A 15,760-nucleotide genomic window follows, 5' to 3' on the forward strand; every position below is an offset into this window, starting at 1 on the left:
TTGCACTTGTTTCCTGACGTATGTGCATAGTTAATAAGTAAATCTGACCTGATGTGGGGAGAACCGTGTCCGGGGAAGACTGGAATCACACGTCGAGGGCAGAGCTGGGGGTGGGTTCCTTTTCCTCCACCCTGTAGTGGGGAAAATAAGACTTGTCCCCTTCCCCTACAAGCGCTACTCACTCCTCGTGTTTTGCTTAAATAGCGGTTCCTCAGGAGGCCTTCCCACTCCCACCCCTTCTGGCCTAAGTCAAGGTCCCCTTTTATAACTCTGACCATCGCTTACCTTCTCCTTCAGAGTCGAATGGGGAGTTACCTCTTAATGGAGGTTTGGGGAGTTACCTCTTAATGGAGATTTGGAGAGTTACCTCTTAATGGAGGTTAAATATGATAAATATTCCAAATTTAGCTCCTATTTTGTCATCATTATCACTTCTCACTGTACACTGTAGTGTTTTGGGACATGCTCCTCAAATTAAGCATTTCTTTCTTCCTATGATTGCGCATAACAAATACGATACACTTGGGGACATTGCCTTCCACGCTGCAATGTTGACCCCAGCCTTCATTACCCACGGCGTGTTTGCTGGGAGTAAAATCTCTTTCATTTATATTTACTTCCTTCATCTTCAGTCCTAAACTCCAGACCACTTCTCCTCCGAAGGCCTCTGCAAAGGTGTTGAAACAACAACATCAGCTGAAACCCGGCCAAGTTCACATGCAGAACCTCACACAGCAAAGAAGCGTTGGGTTGGGGGACTCCAAGTACTCCAAGCTCCGGGAATCGCCTTCCGTGCCCATCAGTTGGGAAGCTGTTGCCTGATCCCCAAACATGATTCCAGTGGTCACCCTCTGCTTTTGGCTGTGTCTGCACGTGCAGACGGGGCTGGCAGAACGCCTCACGCTCCCATCACTCATTTTGGCATTCTGTACAGCCCTGATTAAACAAATGTTTTAGAAAGTCATTTAAATAGCTACAAGTTGCCTTTCCTGATCCTTCTTGGCATTTGTTATATTTCCATAATATTCCCATCTGTTTTCCGATGGCAGATTCTGTGTCTGGCAGTAGAATTATTTTATAGCCTTTTGCCAGACAAACTCATTTCCTTTACTTCCCACTCTAATTATAAATTCCTAGCTCGTTGTCTCGGGGACTAAATCAGCTTGGGTTGGTCTCTCAGGTCGTCTCCAACAGAGGGTGAAGTATGAACAGCAAAGGCCTCCCACCATGCAAGGAAAAAGACGCGTGAGGTGTTAAAAATAAGGTAAAAATGATCAAAACCGAAAGACAAGCCATGATCTTCTTGACTGGGGACACCACCCAGGATTTTGTCACTGACCAGAGTTATCCATCAATTCTGGCCCACCTGGCGAGAAAATGAACTCAGTGCATCTGGTGGGGTGAATGCCTCCAGAATGGCGTAGAGCAATCCTTGCCTCCTGGCATTCTCACTTTTGTGTCGTCCCTCTCACACTGAACTGGCCTGTGTGACCGTAGATACTGTGGGAGTTTGGGACTTTTTTTTTTTTTTTTTGGCTGCGTTGGGTCTTCGTTGCTATGCGCGGGCTTTCTCTAATTGCAGCGGGGCGGGGGGCTGCTCTTCATTGCAGAGCACGGGCTCTAGGGCACATGGGCTTCAGTAGTTGTGGCACACAGGCTCAGAAGTTGTGGCTTGCAGGTTCTAGAGCGCAGGCTCAGTAGTTGTGGTGCACGGGCTTAGTTGTTCCACAGCATGTGTAATCTTCCTGGACCAGGGCTCGAACCCGTGTCCCCTGCATTGGCAGGCGGATTCTTAACCACTGCGCCACCAGGGAAGCCCTGGCTCTTATTTCTTACGCTGAAATACAGTAGGTGTCAGTAAATGCACAGTCAGTCATTTATTGAACGTCTAGTGTGCACCAGACACAATTGGAGGCACTAAGATACATCAGTCACCAAACAGACCAATCTCCCTGCCCTCATTAGTATCTCCTGCCTTACATTTGAGGGAGGGAGAATAGTAGAGCAATACGTAACCAAATAAAACAAATAAGCATATATGCAAAAAAGCAACTGCTTTCAGAAGCTATTAGTGGTGAAGCAAGAAAGGCTCAGTGGTAGAAATTTCTAAGAGAAACCTCCTTTAGTTGGTGTGGCTAGGGAGGTTTTTTGACATAAAGTTTTGACCTGGGAAAAGGGAGAAACCAGCCATAGGAGGAGACAGAAGGCCCAGCACGTGCAAATGTCCTGAGAGCTGCTGGAGGGACTGATGGAGGTCAGCGTGACTAAAGAAAAGCCAGCAAGGACGGACCATCGGGGGAGAAGGGGGGTCAGATGGGTGGACAGGCACAGACCGTGTCAGCCTTTGGCCAGACGAGGCAAAGATTTGGGATTTTATTTCAAATGTCAAAGGATGCCATTGATAGACTTGGGGATGATTTTTTTAAATCATATATTAATAGACTTTGGGGCTTCCCTGGTGGTGTAGTGGTTAAGAATCCACCTGCCAATGCAGGGGACACAGGTTTGAGCCCTGGTCCGGGAAGATCCCACATGCCACGGAGCAACTGAGCCCGCAAGCCACAACTACTGAGCCCACATGTCACAACTACTGAAGCCTGTGCGCCTACAGCCCGTGCTCCGCAACGAGAAGCCACCGCAGTGAGAAGCCCACGCACTGCAACGAAGAGTAGCCCCCGCTCGCTGCAACTAGAGAAAGTCCGCGTGCAGCAACGAAGACCCAACGCAGCCATAAAAAAATTAATTAATAAATTAATAGACTTCATTTTCAAAAATAGCAGTTTTAGGTTTACAGTAAAACTGAGCAAAAACTACAGAAAAGTTCTATATACCCTCACTTCCCCCAGCTCTAGTTTCCCCTATTATTAACATCTTGCAATAGCGTGGTGCATTTGTTACAGCTGATGAACCAATACTGATACGTCATTAACGCGATCCTAGTTTCCAGGAGGCCTCACTCTTGGTGTTGTATACTGTATCGTGTGTAATGTATGATGTACAATGTATAATGACATGTACCCACAGTTACAGTGTCATAGAGAATAGTTTCTTCCCCCTTAACATTCCCCCTGCTCCCCCATTCATCCTCCGCCTCGCCCCCCTGCCCCCAACCCCCGGCAACCGCTGATTTTCATCTTGTCTCTATCGATTTGCCTTTTCCGAAATCTCAACAGTTGGCATCACAGAGCACGTAAGCTTTTCAGACTGACTTCTTTCACTGTGCAAGATGCACGTAAGACCCCTCACTGTGTTTTTTGTGGCTTGAGAGCTCATTTCTTTTTATTGCTGAGTCATATTCCATCGTCCAGCTGTGCCACGGTTTGCCTATTTGATCCTTTTATAGAGAGCACATAGTGCTGTGTGAGCATCGGGCATTTGATCGATTGGGTGATTGTCACATCCTGTGAGGAAGGGGAGGAAGCGGGCTGAGCAGAGAAGTCCAGCTGTGAAGGCACGCTGTCCTCCTCTGGGCGGCTGGCTGTCCGCCCCGTCCTGCCCCTTTCCCCCCAAAACCGTCCATTCACTGGACGTGGCCGCCAACAGACCGATGGAAATCAGCCCGCGAGCCCCGGGTTCTCACAGCCTCTACTGAGCATGTCGGAAGCCTGAATTCACACGAGCTCCGAGGGAATGACAACACAATGAAAAATAAAAATGCAAAAGGGACTCCTCATGAGGAAATCGTCCTCAAAACCATTGCCACATTCGAAAATAGCATTCAGTCAATATTTCCGCGCTGGTTCCCAGGCCGCAGTCGCGTCTTGCTGGAAACCCAGCCGACCGGACTTTGAAGATTCTCCTGCAGATCTGGAGGCTGATTCAGAGCTGGGCTTGGTGATTATGTGAGCCTGTTTCCAGACAGGCCACCAGAAGCTCTGCATTGTTTGAGGATCCCTTCAGACGCAGGCAATAAATCAAACTCATCCAATGCACGTTGGCCAAAGGTGCAGCCTGTTTGGGGTTTTGCTCTTGGTGGTAAGCAGTTCCCATCACAATGTTTAGATCAAGGGCAGCCGAAAGCGGGTGGGAGGGGAGGCAGGCTCCCTCTGCATTGCTGTTTCTCAATCCATTTTTTTCAGCTCAGTGTTTGCCACCCAGGCTGGGAAGCAGGGCGGGAGTGACTGATTCGCAGACGACAGACTCGGAAGACAGGAAGAGGTGGGGGATTGCCCCAACCGTCAGGGCTTCCGTCCTGCAGACCCCATTCCGGGGCGAGAGCACGTCACAGCTTAGTGGGGCCTGACTCCAAGCCAGAGAAGTGACCTCAGGCAAGCGACTGACCCTCTCTGAGTCTTGGTTCTCTAGTCTGTGAAGTGGGAATGATGTTTCAGGTAGGACCATTCACACTGTAGCCCCCAGGTTTGCACCAGGTTTACGGCCTGCACAACTGTCCATGGCAGCCTTGTTTGTGTGCCTCACTCACTATCAGCGACTTTTCCCGGAAAATCATATTTCCTGGGGGAAATGCTCAGGACACAACAGAAAGTGAAATGGAACTGAAAAAAGTATCATCTTAATTTGTTTAAAATCGTATGTATACACACACAAATAAAAAATAAAAGACTGGAAGGAAATATGTCAACCTTTTTATAGCAATATCCTTGGAGTGACAAACTTAGTTATGATATTAAGTTTCTTTTGCATTCACCAAATTTTCTATAAGATACATGCAATATTTATAATGAAATGGCATATTTAGTTGGAAAATGGAGGTAATACATTCGTCCTCTTTTCTTTTTTCCATACTGGTGGACTGATTCCTATGACGACAAAACACGCTTTAGGACCCTCACGTTAATTTTGTTAAAAAAATTTGAGCAAAATGAGAAATTATAAATAAAATAGCCCACGGCTCTGTTTTGCACATGTAAGGACACACACGTGCGCGCGCACACACACAAACACACACACACGCTATAGTAAATAAGCCTTCTTCACAAGATGATTTGTTGAGCTTGGCCAAATGAGATTCTGCAAGACAAATCTTATTTGTCCAATTGTAGTAAACGTCTTTTCATTTATGGATTCCCAAGGCAAGTTCAAGAATAAAAAGCCTCCTGGTTCTTCAGAGGAGGTCGCCTCCCCATTTGTAGGAAATTAGAATTTCTCCTACTAAAAACTCCCTGTACATGGTTCAGTTTCATAAAAATCAGTTGGCCACTGAGTGAATAAAATACCTATTTGTGAACTGTCTCAAAAGCAGTTGCTATTTCCTGTAGGGTATCCCCATCTGTAATGTTCTGGGGCAATTCTTCTTAAAGAGCTATTTTCTGTTCATCAACAATCATTTTTCAAGTCTGTTGGAAAAGCTCTCTTTATATCTGATATGTAATAGTATCCTTCAGTCAGGAAGCTGTTCATGTAAAAAAAAAAGGAAATAAAAAGCTTAAATTACCCCCAAAGCCCCCTTTTCTTGGTTAAATGAAATTAGTAACGTAATAGTAAGTGTAATGCAATGCTAATTGTAATTAAATGTAATGGATATTAAAGCATAAGTACGCACACACACAAACACCAACCACATGGGATATAACATTAGCTATATTATTAATGCTCTCATCCTCTTGCTTAATTAGCTATTTTCTTAAGTGGAATCCCTTAAAAAAAAAAAAAGAATCATCACATAGACCAATATCATAAACTACACTTTGGGTTCTGTTTATGCTTGAGGAGATGCAAGGTTGTGTCTTCCAGGAACTTTCTAGAACAGCGGTCATTTTGTCCCACAGGGACATCTGTCTGCAGATAATTTGGGTTGTCATGGGTTTGGGAGGGGGGGTGAGGAGAGGTTTCTGCTGGCATCTCGTGGGTAGAGGCCAGGGATGCTGCTAAACGTCCAACAATGCTCACGGTGGCCCCATAACAAAGAACTATCTGGGGCTTCCCTGGTGGCGCAGTGGCTGAGAGTCTGCCTGCTGATGCAGGGGACACGGGTTTGTGCCCCGGTCCGGGAAGATCCCACGTGCCGCAGAGCGGCTGGGCCCGTGAGCCACGGCCGCTGAGCCTGCGCGTCCGGAGCCTGTGCTCTGCAAAGGGAGAGGCCCCAACAGTGAGAGGCCCGCGTACCGCAAAAACAAAAACAAAAACAAACAAACAAAAAAGAACTATCTGGTCCATGTGTCAATCATGCTGAGGTTGAGAAATCATGTTCTAGAACAAATGAAAAATAACATTGCAAAAACTGTTCAAATATTCACAATTTGACTGCCAGCATGTCAATTTCCTGAGAAAAAATAAGTATATACTCTTGAAAAACATCAAAAATGACAACTAATCTGTTTTGGGGGGGGGCAAGTATGCTTTTAGGACTCCTTTTAGCACTGCTCGTTTATCTGTTTGGAACTCCAAGTTCTCAAAAAACAAAAACAAAAACAAAACCTCTATCCTCTTCACACCTCACCTCTCCTTCAACCTCCCAAACCAGGCACAGCTGCCAAAATTCTTGGGACAAAACCACAGACAAGCAGCGGAAACTCTGCGCTGCGGATTTATCCTCCCCTCTATGGGTTTATGCCTCAGGTTCAACAAGAGACCCCAACTGTCTCTTGCCATGTCTGGGAGGTGGGCTACGGATGGTGCTGGTTCTTTCTGTCTAATTATGTGCATTTCCTAGACCGATAACTACAGACGTGTTACTTTGTGAAAAAGGGAAAAAAGTTCCTCGTTAACATAAATCCATCTCCTCTGACTTCTTCAGAATACTCCAAGGACCACTTCTGGCCAACAAGAAAGAAAGAAATGCCATAAAAAGTTGTCCCCGGTTGGGTACCAGGGGGTTAGTCTCCTTCCTGTAGTCGGCAGGGTTAGAACCGGAACACTTTCAACTTCAGCTGTGAGGGGCACAGACCCAGTGACAACCAGGCTTTGTCACTGAGGTCACAAATCCAAAGGCCACAGGAGCTTTGCTTACCATGGAAACGATGCTGGAGAACCAATCACTTAAGATGTCATGTGATGCCCCACCCAGCTGATCCAGGGAGCTTTCACAAGAGTTTACAATGCAGGTATCATTGACCCCGTTTTACAGCCAAGGACTCCCAGACTCTGGACAGAAGTGCCGTGTCGTGCTGAATGAAGGTCGATCTATTTCTGCCAGTGCCCAGCACCGTCCATGATTCTCAGCGACAGGTTCGGAGAAAGAGGGGCCTTTTCTGCAGTATTCTCTTGATGTTGAACACATGGGGTAGCCCATGATGGGTCCTCTTTGCCACCCTTTCTACAGAAACACTCCATCAAGCCAGAGTACCTTATGCAGCCCCAGAGGCACTTCCCGAATCAGAACCCCCGGGGGCGGGCTGAAATCACATCAAGGTCACCAAGCCCTGCGGGGGATTTGGACGTGGGCTAAAAGCCTGAGACCCCCGGTCTACGATACTTTTAAATGCTTTTTAGTTTTCAACCCAGATTTCGTAGACCAGTGACACATCTGTGGGTCAGTTTCCTTGTCTGTAAAGCGGGGGTAACAGCATCCACCTACAAGAGTTACGTCGAGAATGAAGTGAATTTTCATGTACCAACCCCTTCGACAGGGCCTGGCTCATAGTAAGTACTCAATCAACAGGGAGGCTTTAGTAAATATTATCCCAAGAGCCTCTGACAGGGAATCAACTACCAGCTTCAAAAGGGGCCAATGCACAGACAGTACTCTCAGCCCCTCTCCTTCTTCCTCATTCCTCTTCTCTCCTCCAGCACATGTTCACCTTCCTTTTCTCTTTTAGCCAGGACCCAGGCTGCCCATCACAGCCCAGCTCCCAGGGTACTTCCCACTCCTGGTGTTTCCTTTCTATTCCTGCCTCAAAGTATGTCTTAAAAACAAAACAAAACAAAACAAACATTTGCAGTGGAAACAACCCAAGTGTCCACGGAGGGATGAGTGGATAAACAAAATGGGGTCCATCCATACGATGGAATATTATTCATTCCTTGAAAAGGAAGGAAATTCTGACACCTGCTACAACACGGATGAACCTTGAGGACATTATGCGATGTGAGATAAGAGATAAGATGTGAGATAAGAGGACATTACGAGATGTAAGATAAGACGTATATTATACAATTCCACTTAGACGAGGTTCCAGAGTAGTCAAGTTTACAGACACAGAAAGTAGCATGGTGGGTGCCAGGGCCTGGGTTGGGTGGGGTGGGGAATTGTTCTTTAATGGGGCAGAGTTTCAGTTTTGCAAGATGAAGAGAGTTCTTATAGAGCTCATGGTCGGATCAACCCGTACCTGAGCTCTCCGTGCCACACTGAGATGATCCTTACTGAAAAAGAACAGATTGTTCCTAAACCAGAAGAGGAGGTTGCCCAGAAGAAAAAGATATCCCGGAAGAAACTGAAGAAACAAAAACTTATGGCCCAGGAATAAATGCTGCAAAAAATAAATGCAAATAAAAGTAAAAGCAGAAAAAAAAAAAAGTTCTAGAGATTGGTTGCACAACATTGTGAATGTGCTCGACACTGCAGAACTCTACACTTCAAAACAGCTAAGATGGTCGATTTTATGCTTTGTGTATTTTACCACAAATTAAAATAAAGTTACAAACAAAAACAAACTTCCCAGCAGATGCAAACCCCTGGCTGGCAGCACTCTGTCCCGGCAGCTTTATACAGATGCAGGTAGGGATCCTGGGATGAACCCTGATTTCCCCACCAGAGGTTCTTTGTCCTCCTGTGGGCAGCCTGGGGCCCCAGAAGGGAAATAGGACACAGTGACATCTGCAGGGGGCAGAAGAAGCCCCCTGTGTGTGTGGGTCTAGAGATGGCGCTGGAGCCTGCTCCCTGAGAGGGGAGGGGAGTTGAAGGGTGGGAGAGGGGCCCTTAGAGAAAGTCAGGCCCTCGGGATGGGCTCGAGGGAGCAGCACAGGGAATGAGCTTGTTTGGGCTCGTTTTAGGGTTTGCCTGGGACTAGTGGGCTTCCCAGGACGAGATTTTGAATGCAAAACCTGGCAGAAAAGCCCCAGGAAAACTGGGACAGCTTGTCAGCCTACTCCCTCAAGGTCAGAGTTCCTTCCCCAGAGAGAGGGGACTTAAAACCAGTCCCCATCCTGCCTCCTCCACACACCCCAAAGGGCTTCCAGCCCCCAGCCCGAAGCGATTTCCAGTGTGAGAAACTACGTGCCAGTATCGTGAGAACCACATCTGCGATCTTTGCTCAGCCTTGGGCCCCTGTTCCCTTTACTTGCTAATAGAGCTCTTTTAAACCCACTTCTAAACATTAATAAATTCAGCCTTGCTCATTAAAATAGATGAAAAAATGAGCATCTGTGCGGCAGCTCCACTGTCTCACCTCCCCACCGGGGTGGCCGTCCCACACTGTGAGGACACTAGTGAAAGGGTCCAGAGAGGGGGAAACGTGAAACCACGATCATATGAAACGTCCTGGAAATTGATCTGAAAAAAGGGACTCCTAGAGGATCCTGGGAGCAACGATACTGGAAGGGCTGGGGGATGGGGGGCGAGAGCTGGGGCGGGAGTACCAGGAGGGAGGGGGGCGGGGGGCCCTGGGCAGTCACTGAGCCGTGGGGCTCCAGGGGTCGGGGGCGCACACCGGGTCGGGGGCAGGGGGATCTTTTCCTTCGGGATGAACAGGGTGGGTTTCATTCCCAAGACAAGTGCTTCGTGTGTGTGTGTGTGTGTGTGTGTGTGTGTGTGTGTGTGTGTGTGTGTGTGTGTGTGTGTGTGTGTGTGTGTGTGTGTGTGTGTGTGTGTGTGTGTGTGTGTGTGTGTGTGTGTCACGCACTCAGCCTGCATCAGCGACAAGCAGAACAAGCTCCTGCCCTCCTGTCACTCCACGGGGCCAACCAGGCGATTCCAAATAGTGCCAAAAAGGGAACACGATGGGAGGGGCTGGCCCTGGGGGTGCCTTAATCAGTGATCTAGGACAGAAGGGCCCCCCTGAGGAGCTGACATTTGAGCTGAGACCTGAAGGATGATGAATGGGTCCAATTAAAGCAAGAGGGAAGGAGCCAGTGTTCCCGGCACATGGCTCAGCAGCGCAGAGGCTGAGCCGGGACCCTGAACTAGCAGGGGAGCAGCACGAGACCTGTGATGGAGGAGGGGACAGAAAGAGGGCGGTCCTGCCGAAGGCGAGGCTGAGGTTCGGGTAGGACTGGCGACACGATTCAAGTCATCCGGAGCAAAATTAAAATGTGGGCCCTTGGGCAAAACTTATTAAGAATTTCAAGACGGAGGCAAAGGAGCATGTAAATTAGGCACGAGGTCTGTCTGAGCACTGGCCTGTGCTGCTGCCCAGGTCGCTTGTCCGTGAAGCCAGCTCTGGCTACAGATCCCCAGGGTCTTGCTAGCTCAGGGGTGTGGACTTGAGCTGGCTTTTAAAGCGGATCTTCCTGGAGGCTGTGGCTTTTGTAGGGTGAGAGGTGGTGGTAACCTTGACTTTGACCTTGAGCCTGCCGGCGTGCTGCATGAACGGACAAGTTGGTGGGGTCTGTAACTGTGCTCTTCTCCACAGGGCACACTGAGGGTCCAGGGTTCCACAGAGTCCACATCGGGAAACCCGGGATGTACCAAGAAACCCCTTAAAGACCAATACTCTCTCATGTCAGACGGGGGAAACTGAGGCCCAGGGAAGGGCCAACGTGGACTGAGGGCACACAAGTGTGACAGGGGCGGGAGCAGGGTGGTTGCCTACTGGTCCCCACTTAGGGTTCTTCACTGAGTCCGAAGCTAGCGCCCACAGAGCTTGGGCAGTCACAGGGCCTGGAAACCGGCCAGGTGGCCCCAAATGTCACACTGGGTAGGTCATGAGCTCAGATGGGGGAAGGGGAGGCAGTGGGCGAACACTGGAGCTTTGGGACTTTTGAGAACAGACAGATGCATGCGTTCCATTCAGACAGAGGCTCCAGCCCGCTGCTTCCGAGCGAGCCTGGGTGTGTAATTTAAATCTTATTAAATCATGAATCTGGGTCAGTGGTAATTTATAGATTACCTTCATTAACTGGATAAAAATAATCACCAACTCAACAGTGAGTCATAACAGCAATTAAAAAAAAGAAGTACAGCTTAGCGCTGGCTGGGGTGTGAGGACATGTCTCCAATTATTTCCCGAAGAGTCTGGAGACTGGCAAAAATCAACATGCGTTTGGCCCAAGACAACTCCCTTTTTCCCCTTAATTTTTAAACCCTTCAGGAGAAATTTAATCCACATGGTCGGACTTGTTTACATTTAAACCATCAAAACAGTGTTTGTAAGAAGCATTTGATGTCCGAGAACTGTTTTTTCCCTTCTTTTTTTAAAGGCCTTTGGTCTTTGAACCAGGAAGCTGTCTTGTGCCAAGATGAAACAAGCCTGTCTCCACGGAATGCTGAGTGCAGAATGGGCGCCCTCTCCCACCTTCCCACCTGCCCTCCTGCCCTGGGGGTCTGCCAGGGTCCCAGGGAATCCTCCCCAACCCTTGGGAAGCTCTGAGGGTGGGAAGGCAGCCTCAGAGGATCAGGTCTCCACTGAAACGACCCACCAGGCTCCTGTCCCAAAGGTAAGAACAGCAGCTTGAGTCTAGTGAGCAGCTCCTAGGCGCCAGGCCCAATACTGAGCTATCACCAACTCAGTGAGACAGGTGTACTTATCACGCCCACTTTATAGATCGGGAAACTGAGGCCATTAGAGACTAAGCCCATGAGCACAAAGCTAGAGGGTGGCCAGGACTGGAGGTAGAGATTCAAGCACTTCAGAGAAGGGAAGTGGAGCTCAGAGTACATTAAAGCTGACAAATGGATTGGGATAAAGGATGTAACGTATTTCGAAGGTATTACTTGCTATACATACACCATAGGTTAATATCACCTCAGTGAATGCGGCGCTGGCCACACACCCCTCCCTCCTGCTCTGTCCTCCTTCCTTCCTCTCTCCCGCGCACCCTTCTCACTCTCCTTTTCCTTTCCGTCTTTCCTGCATTTATGGATTTAAATGGCTTTCCTCTGACCTTTTTTGGTGCTTCAGTCCTTTTCCTCCATTTATTTCTACATAATTGTAATCACTCTGCACATACAATTTTACATCCTTCTTTTAGCCACTTAACCTTATCACTCAGGATGTTTCCACATTATAAAAAATGTTTCCTAAATGTCCTCTTAGTGGCTGCACATCATTCCTTCTCACCATATCTCCCTCCCACCATATCTTACGTTATTCTGACCCTTTGGGCAAATACTGGTTTGTTTCCATATTTTCATTGTTGCGCTGTGAGCAATGGCCCGTGGACATCTCTGTGCACAGAATCTGAGGAATGTGTTTTGGCCTCAGTTTTTATTCTAACGTGGGACCTCTGGGGACACGTTCCAGACTGATAAAAGAATAAAAATAATTAACATTTATTGAGCAGGCCCCCAGCTGAGTTCTTACATTTGTTACTTTATTTAATCCTCAAATAGATGTGACTAGAATCCCCATTTCACAGATGAGAAAGCAGAGGCTCAGGGGCAGAAGTAACCCACCAGGGTGCAAACCACATTGCCCGCAGCCATCAGCTGGAATGTGGAAGCAGCAATGCTTTGTTCATTTCCTGAGGCAGCCATAACAAATTACCGCAATCTTGGTGGTTTTTAAACAACGGAAATGTATCCTCTCACGGTTCTGGAGGCCAGAAGTTCAAAATCAAGGTGTCGGCAGGACTGGTTCTTTCTGGAGTCTCGAGGGAGACTTTACCCCATGCATCTCTCCAGGTTCTGGTGGTTCCGGCTTCCCGGACTTATAGATACATCACTCCAATCTCTGTCTCCATCACCACGTGGCCTTTGCCTCCATGTCTCTCTGCTTTTTCTTCTTTTCTCTCTCTGGTAAGGACACCTATCACCGGATTTAGGGCCACTCCAATCCAGGATGATCTCATTTCGAGATTTTTACCATAATTACAACTGCAAAGACCCTTATTCCAAGCAAGGTCCCAGTCTGAGGTTCCAGGTACCACTTTTGGGAGGTACCTTTCAACGCACTGAAGCTGCATTGTTCCAAAGGGGGGGGCTCTCAGAGGAGGGGACAGTTTGGCCAAGACGTGAAGGATGAGGGAGGTCCTAGGCAGGGGACCAGGACCTGGGGACCATGGCCCTGAGGTTCCTGCTCCTCCTTTACTCAGTAGTTGGACAAACAGCCCCACCCGCCATTCAGGAGGACAGCTCACGGCTCTGACAGTGATGCTGAACACGCCAGCCCAGGGGGAAGGCACTCAGCTCAGTGGGCCCCTACGATCTCTGTGTGATTCAGCGGCAACTGTCTGAGGGGTGTGGGGGATGCTTGGGTGCAAGGAGCGAACCATCGGAAGTGTTTCCGAGAGAGCACAGCTGGACTACAGCCCCTCCTCGCCTCCCACACAGAGGGTCCCCGTGCTCTGCCTACGAACTCTCAGAAGGAACACTGTGTCATCATTCTGGTTTTGTTTTCATTTTTCTGCTTATAAGATGAATTCAGGACACGGTTGGAGGGAGTGCAAACTGACACGCCTTCAGGGAAAGCACTTGGATGGCGTCCCTTGAAGTTTACAACGCGTGTCCACTTGACCCTACGATGCAGAATTTATTCAAGGGCTTTCCTCCCACAGATGTGCAAGGGCCTATGCGATCTCGAAGGTTCGTCTTAGTTGTGTTCAAAGAGCAAATCCCACTCAGCCACCTCAAAAGATGGGACCTTGGCCAGAAACATAACCTTTTTGATCTCAATTTCCCTGCCTGTAAAACAGGGTAATAACAGAACCCACCTCCCAGGGTTGTTGGGAGGATTACATCAGTTAATAGAAGTAAAGCACTTACAACAAGGCCTGGCACACAGTAGGGGCTCAAGAGTGCTAGCTCTGGTCTATGGTATTTATTAATTCCATATACATTGTTGAGCACCTACTGTGTGCTGAGCACTGTTCTCCGCCGAGAAACACAGAAGGGAACTCAGCAAAGTCGTTGCCCTCAGGGAGCTTCCAGTCCAGTGCAGGAGACAGAAAAGAAACAGACAGAGGCAGTGGGACGGCAGGGGTGCTAAGTCCAGTAAAGAAAAATAAAAGAGGACGAGGGATGGAAGTGATCGGATAGGAGCAGGGTGTTGTGTTAGACAAGGTGGGCAAGGAGGGCACTCAGGAGGTGACGTGAGCAGAAACCGGAAGGAAGAAAGGGGGGATGAGAGGGAGGGAGGAGGAGAGGAAGGGAGGGAGGGACCCAGCAGTTTTCAACCGGGCAATATGGTCCCCCAGGGGACATCTGGCGATGATTGGAGATACTTTTTGTTGTCACAACTGGGAGGGTGAGGGGCATGAGAGAGATGTCACAGGTGTTTAGTGGGTAGAGTCCAGGGATGCTGCTAAACATCTTGCACAAGACATACCCCAAAACAAAAAGTGATCCAGCCCAAAATGTCAGCAGTGCCAAGTCTGAGAAATGCAGCTCTAACTTCCATTTTTTAAAAATAACGAAAATGACATCATACAATAATTTGTAACCTGTTTTGTCTATGCGATAATATATGGGAAATTACATGTATCAAATGAGTATTATTCTATAATTCTTTAAAAGCTGTATAAAAGTCCAGGATATGCAAATACTGTAACAGAATTCACCGATTTTCCATTGATGGACTTTTAGGTTATTTACGTCTTTTCATGGTTAAAAACGATCCTGTGAAAATACTTCCGTCCCAAGTCTGTTTGCCCATCTGTAATACTTTCTTTGGCATCGGCTCCTAGACAGGGACTTTTTGGGTGGATGAATAAGCGTGCCTTGAAGGCTTTCACTTTAAACATTTTGCAAGGCAGCTGATAGGATAAGCAGGTGGTCTGGTTTACGCTTACTAGATGCCTGACCTTGGGCAGGTTACTTCACCTCATATGTTAGTGTCCTCTTCTGTGAAATTGACTTAATAATAGTTCCCACCTCTTCAGGCAAAACCACAGCACAGTGACCGGTCCCCAGCATCGGTGTGACACCCAGATGGCCCTCTAGCAGCACCTTACCACTCCATTTCCATGCTCAAACCAGCAGGGATCAAGACAGCCCTATTACCTCTATGTCTGCCAGCATCAGGAATTGTAGATCTCTTTCATCTTTGCCAATCAGATCACCAAGACTGACAATGATTTTAATTGGTATGTATCAAGGGATCTCTACCAGTCATGTGAATAAAGTGGTAATTTGCTGGCTGGGAAGGTAGGGGACCAGTGTGGTCACAGCTGTGGAATGGGCAAGTGACAGAGGCTGGCATAACTGTACCCCCAGGAAGTAAATGCCTAAGAAACTCATCTTTCAAAAATTCAGACATATCCACTGGACACATCCATTGACTGAATGGTGAATGTATATAGGTATATGAGACATATCTACATCTATATAGATATTGATACAGATGTGTAAGCTATATCTATACCTTAGGTGACTGAAAGACAACTGGTTTACAGGCTGAGCTGCCCAAGTGGATACTGTGAGGACTGTGGCAGCCTGTTTTAGTCAAGGTGCTCTCAAAGAGTTTTTCGTAAGAATGTAGTAGACCTAGTGAAAAAAAAATAAAGTGAGATCCCGGGACTTCCCTGGTGGTGCAGTAGTTAAGAATCCATCTGCCAATGCAGGGTACATGGGTTCGAGCCCTGGTCCAGGAAGATCCCACATGCCACGGAACAACTAAGCCTGTGCGCCACAACTACTGAGCCTTTACTCTAGAGCCCTCGAGCCACAACTACTGAGCCCGTGTGCCACAACTACTGAAGCCCACGTGCCTAGAGCCTGTGCGCCGCAACAAGAGAAGCCAACGCAATGAGAAGCCCGCACACCGCA

The 15,760-nt window shown here is 48.0% G+C and overlaps 1 protein-coding gene across 3 annotated transcripts in view; it reads right to left on the bottom strand.

The window, feature by feature from the left end:
* The window catches only part of TFAP2C (transcription factor AP-2 gamma), a 221,380-nt gene that overhangs the window by 31,859 nt on the left and 173,761 nt on the right, over nucleotides 1-15,760 (bottom strand). Inside the window, exon 8 of one of the 3 annotated variants that reach the window (XM_049698951.1) lies at nucleotides 4,846-5,353. The exons of the other annotated variants lie outside the window; for them this stretch is intronic. Within the exon in view, the coding sequence (XP_049554908.1) occupies nucleotides 5,278-5,353 (76 nt within the window). The 3' untranslated portion in view covers nucleotides 4,846-5,277. Of the gene's footprint in view, nucleotides 1-4,845; nucleotides 5,354-15,760 lie in introns of those variants that run through there. 3 annotated transcript variants of the gene reach the window in all.

Source organism: Orcinus orca, chromosome 16 (assembly GCF_937001465.1).
Source record: "Orcinus orca chromosome 16, mOrcOrc1.1, whole genome shotgun sequence".
Lineage (NCBI taxonomy): Eukaryota > Metazoa > Chordata > Mammalia > Artiodactyla > Delphinidae > Orcinus > Orcinus orca.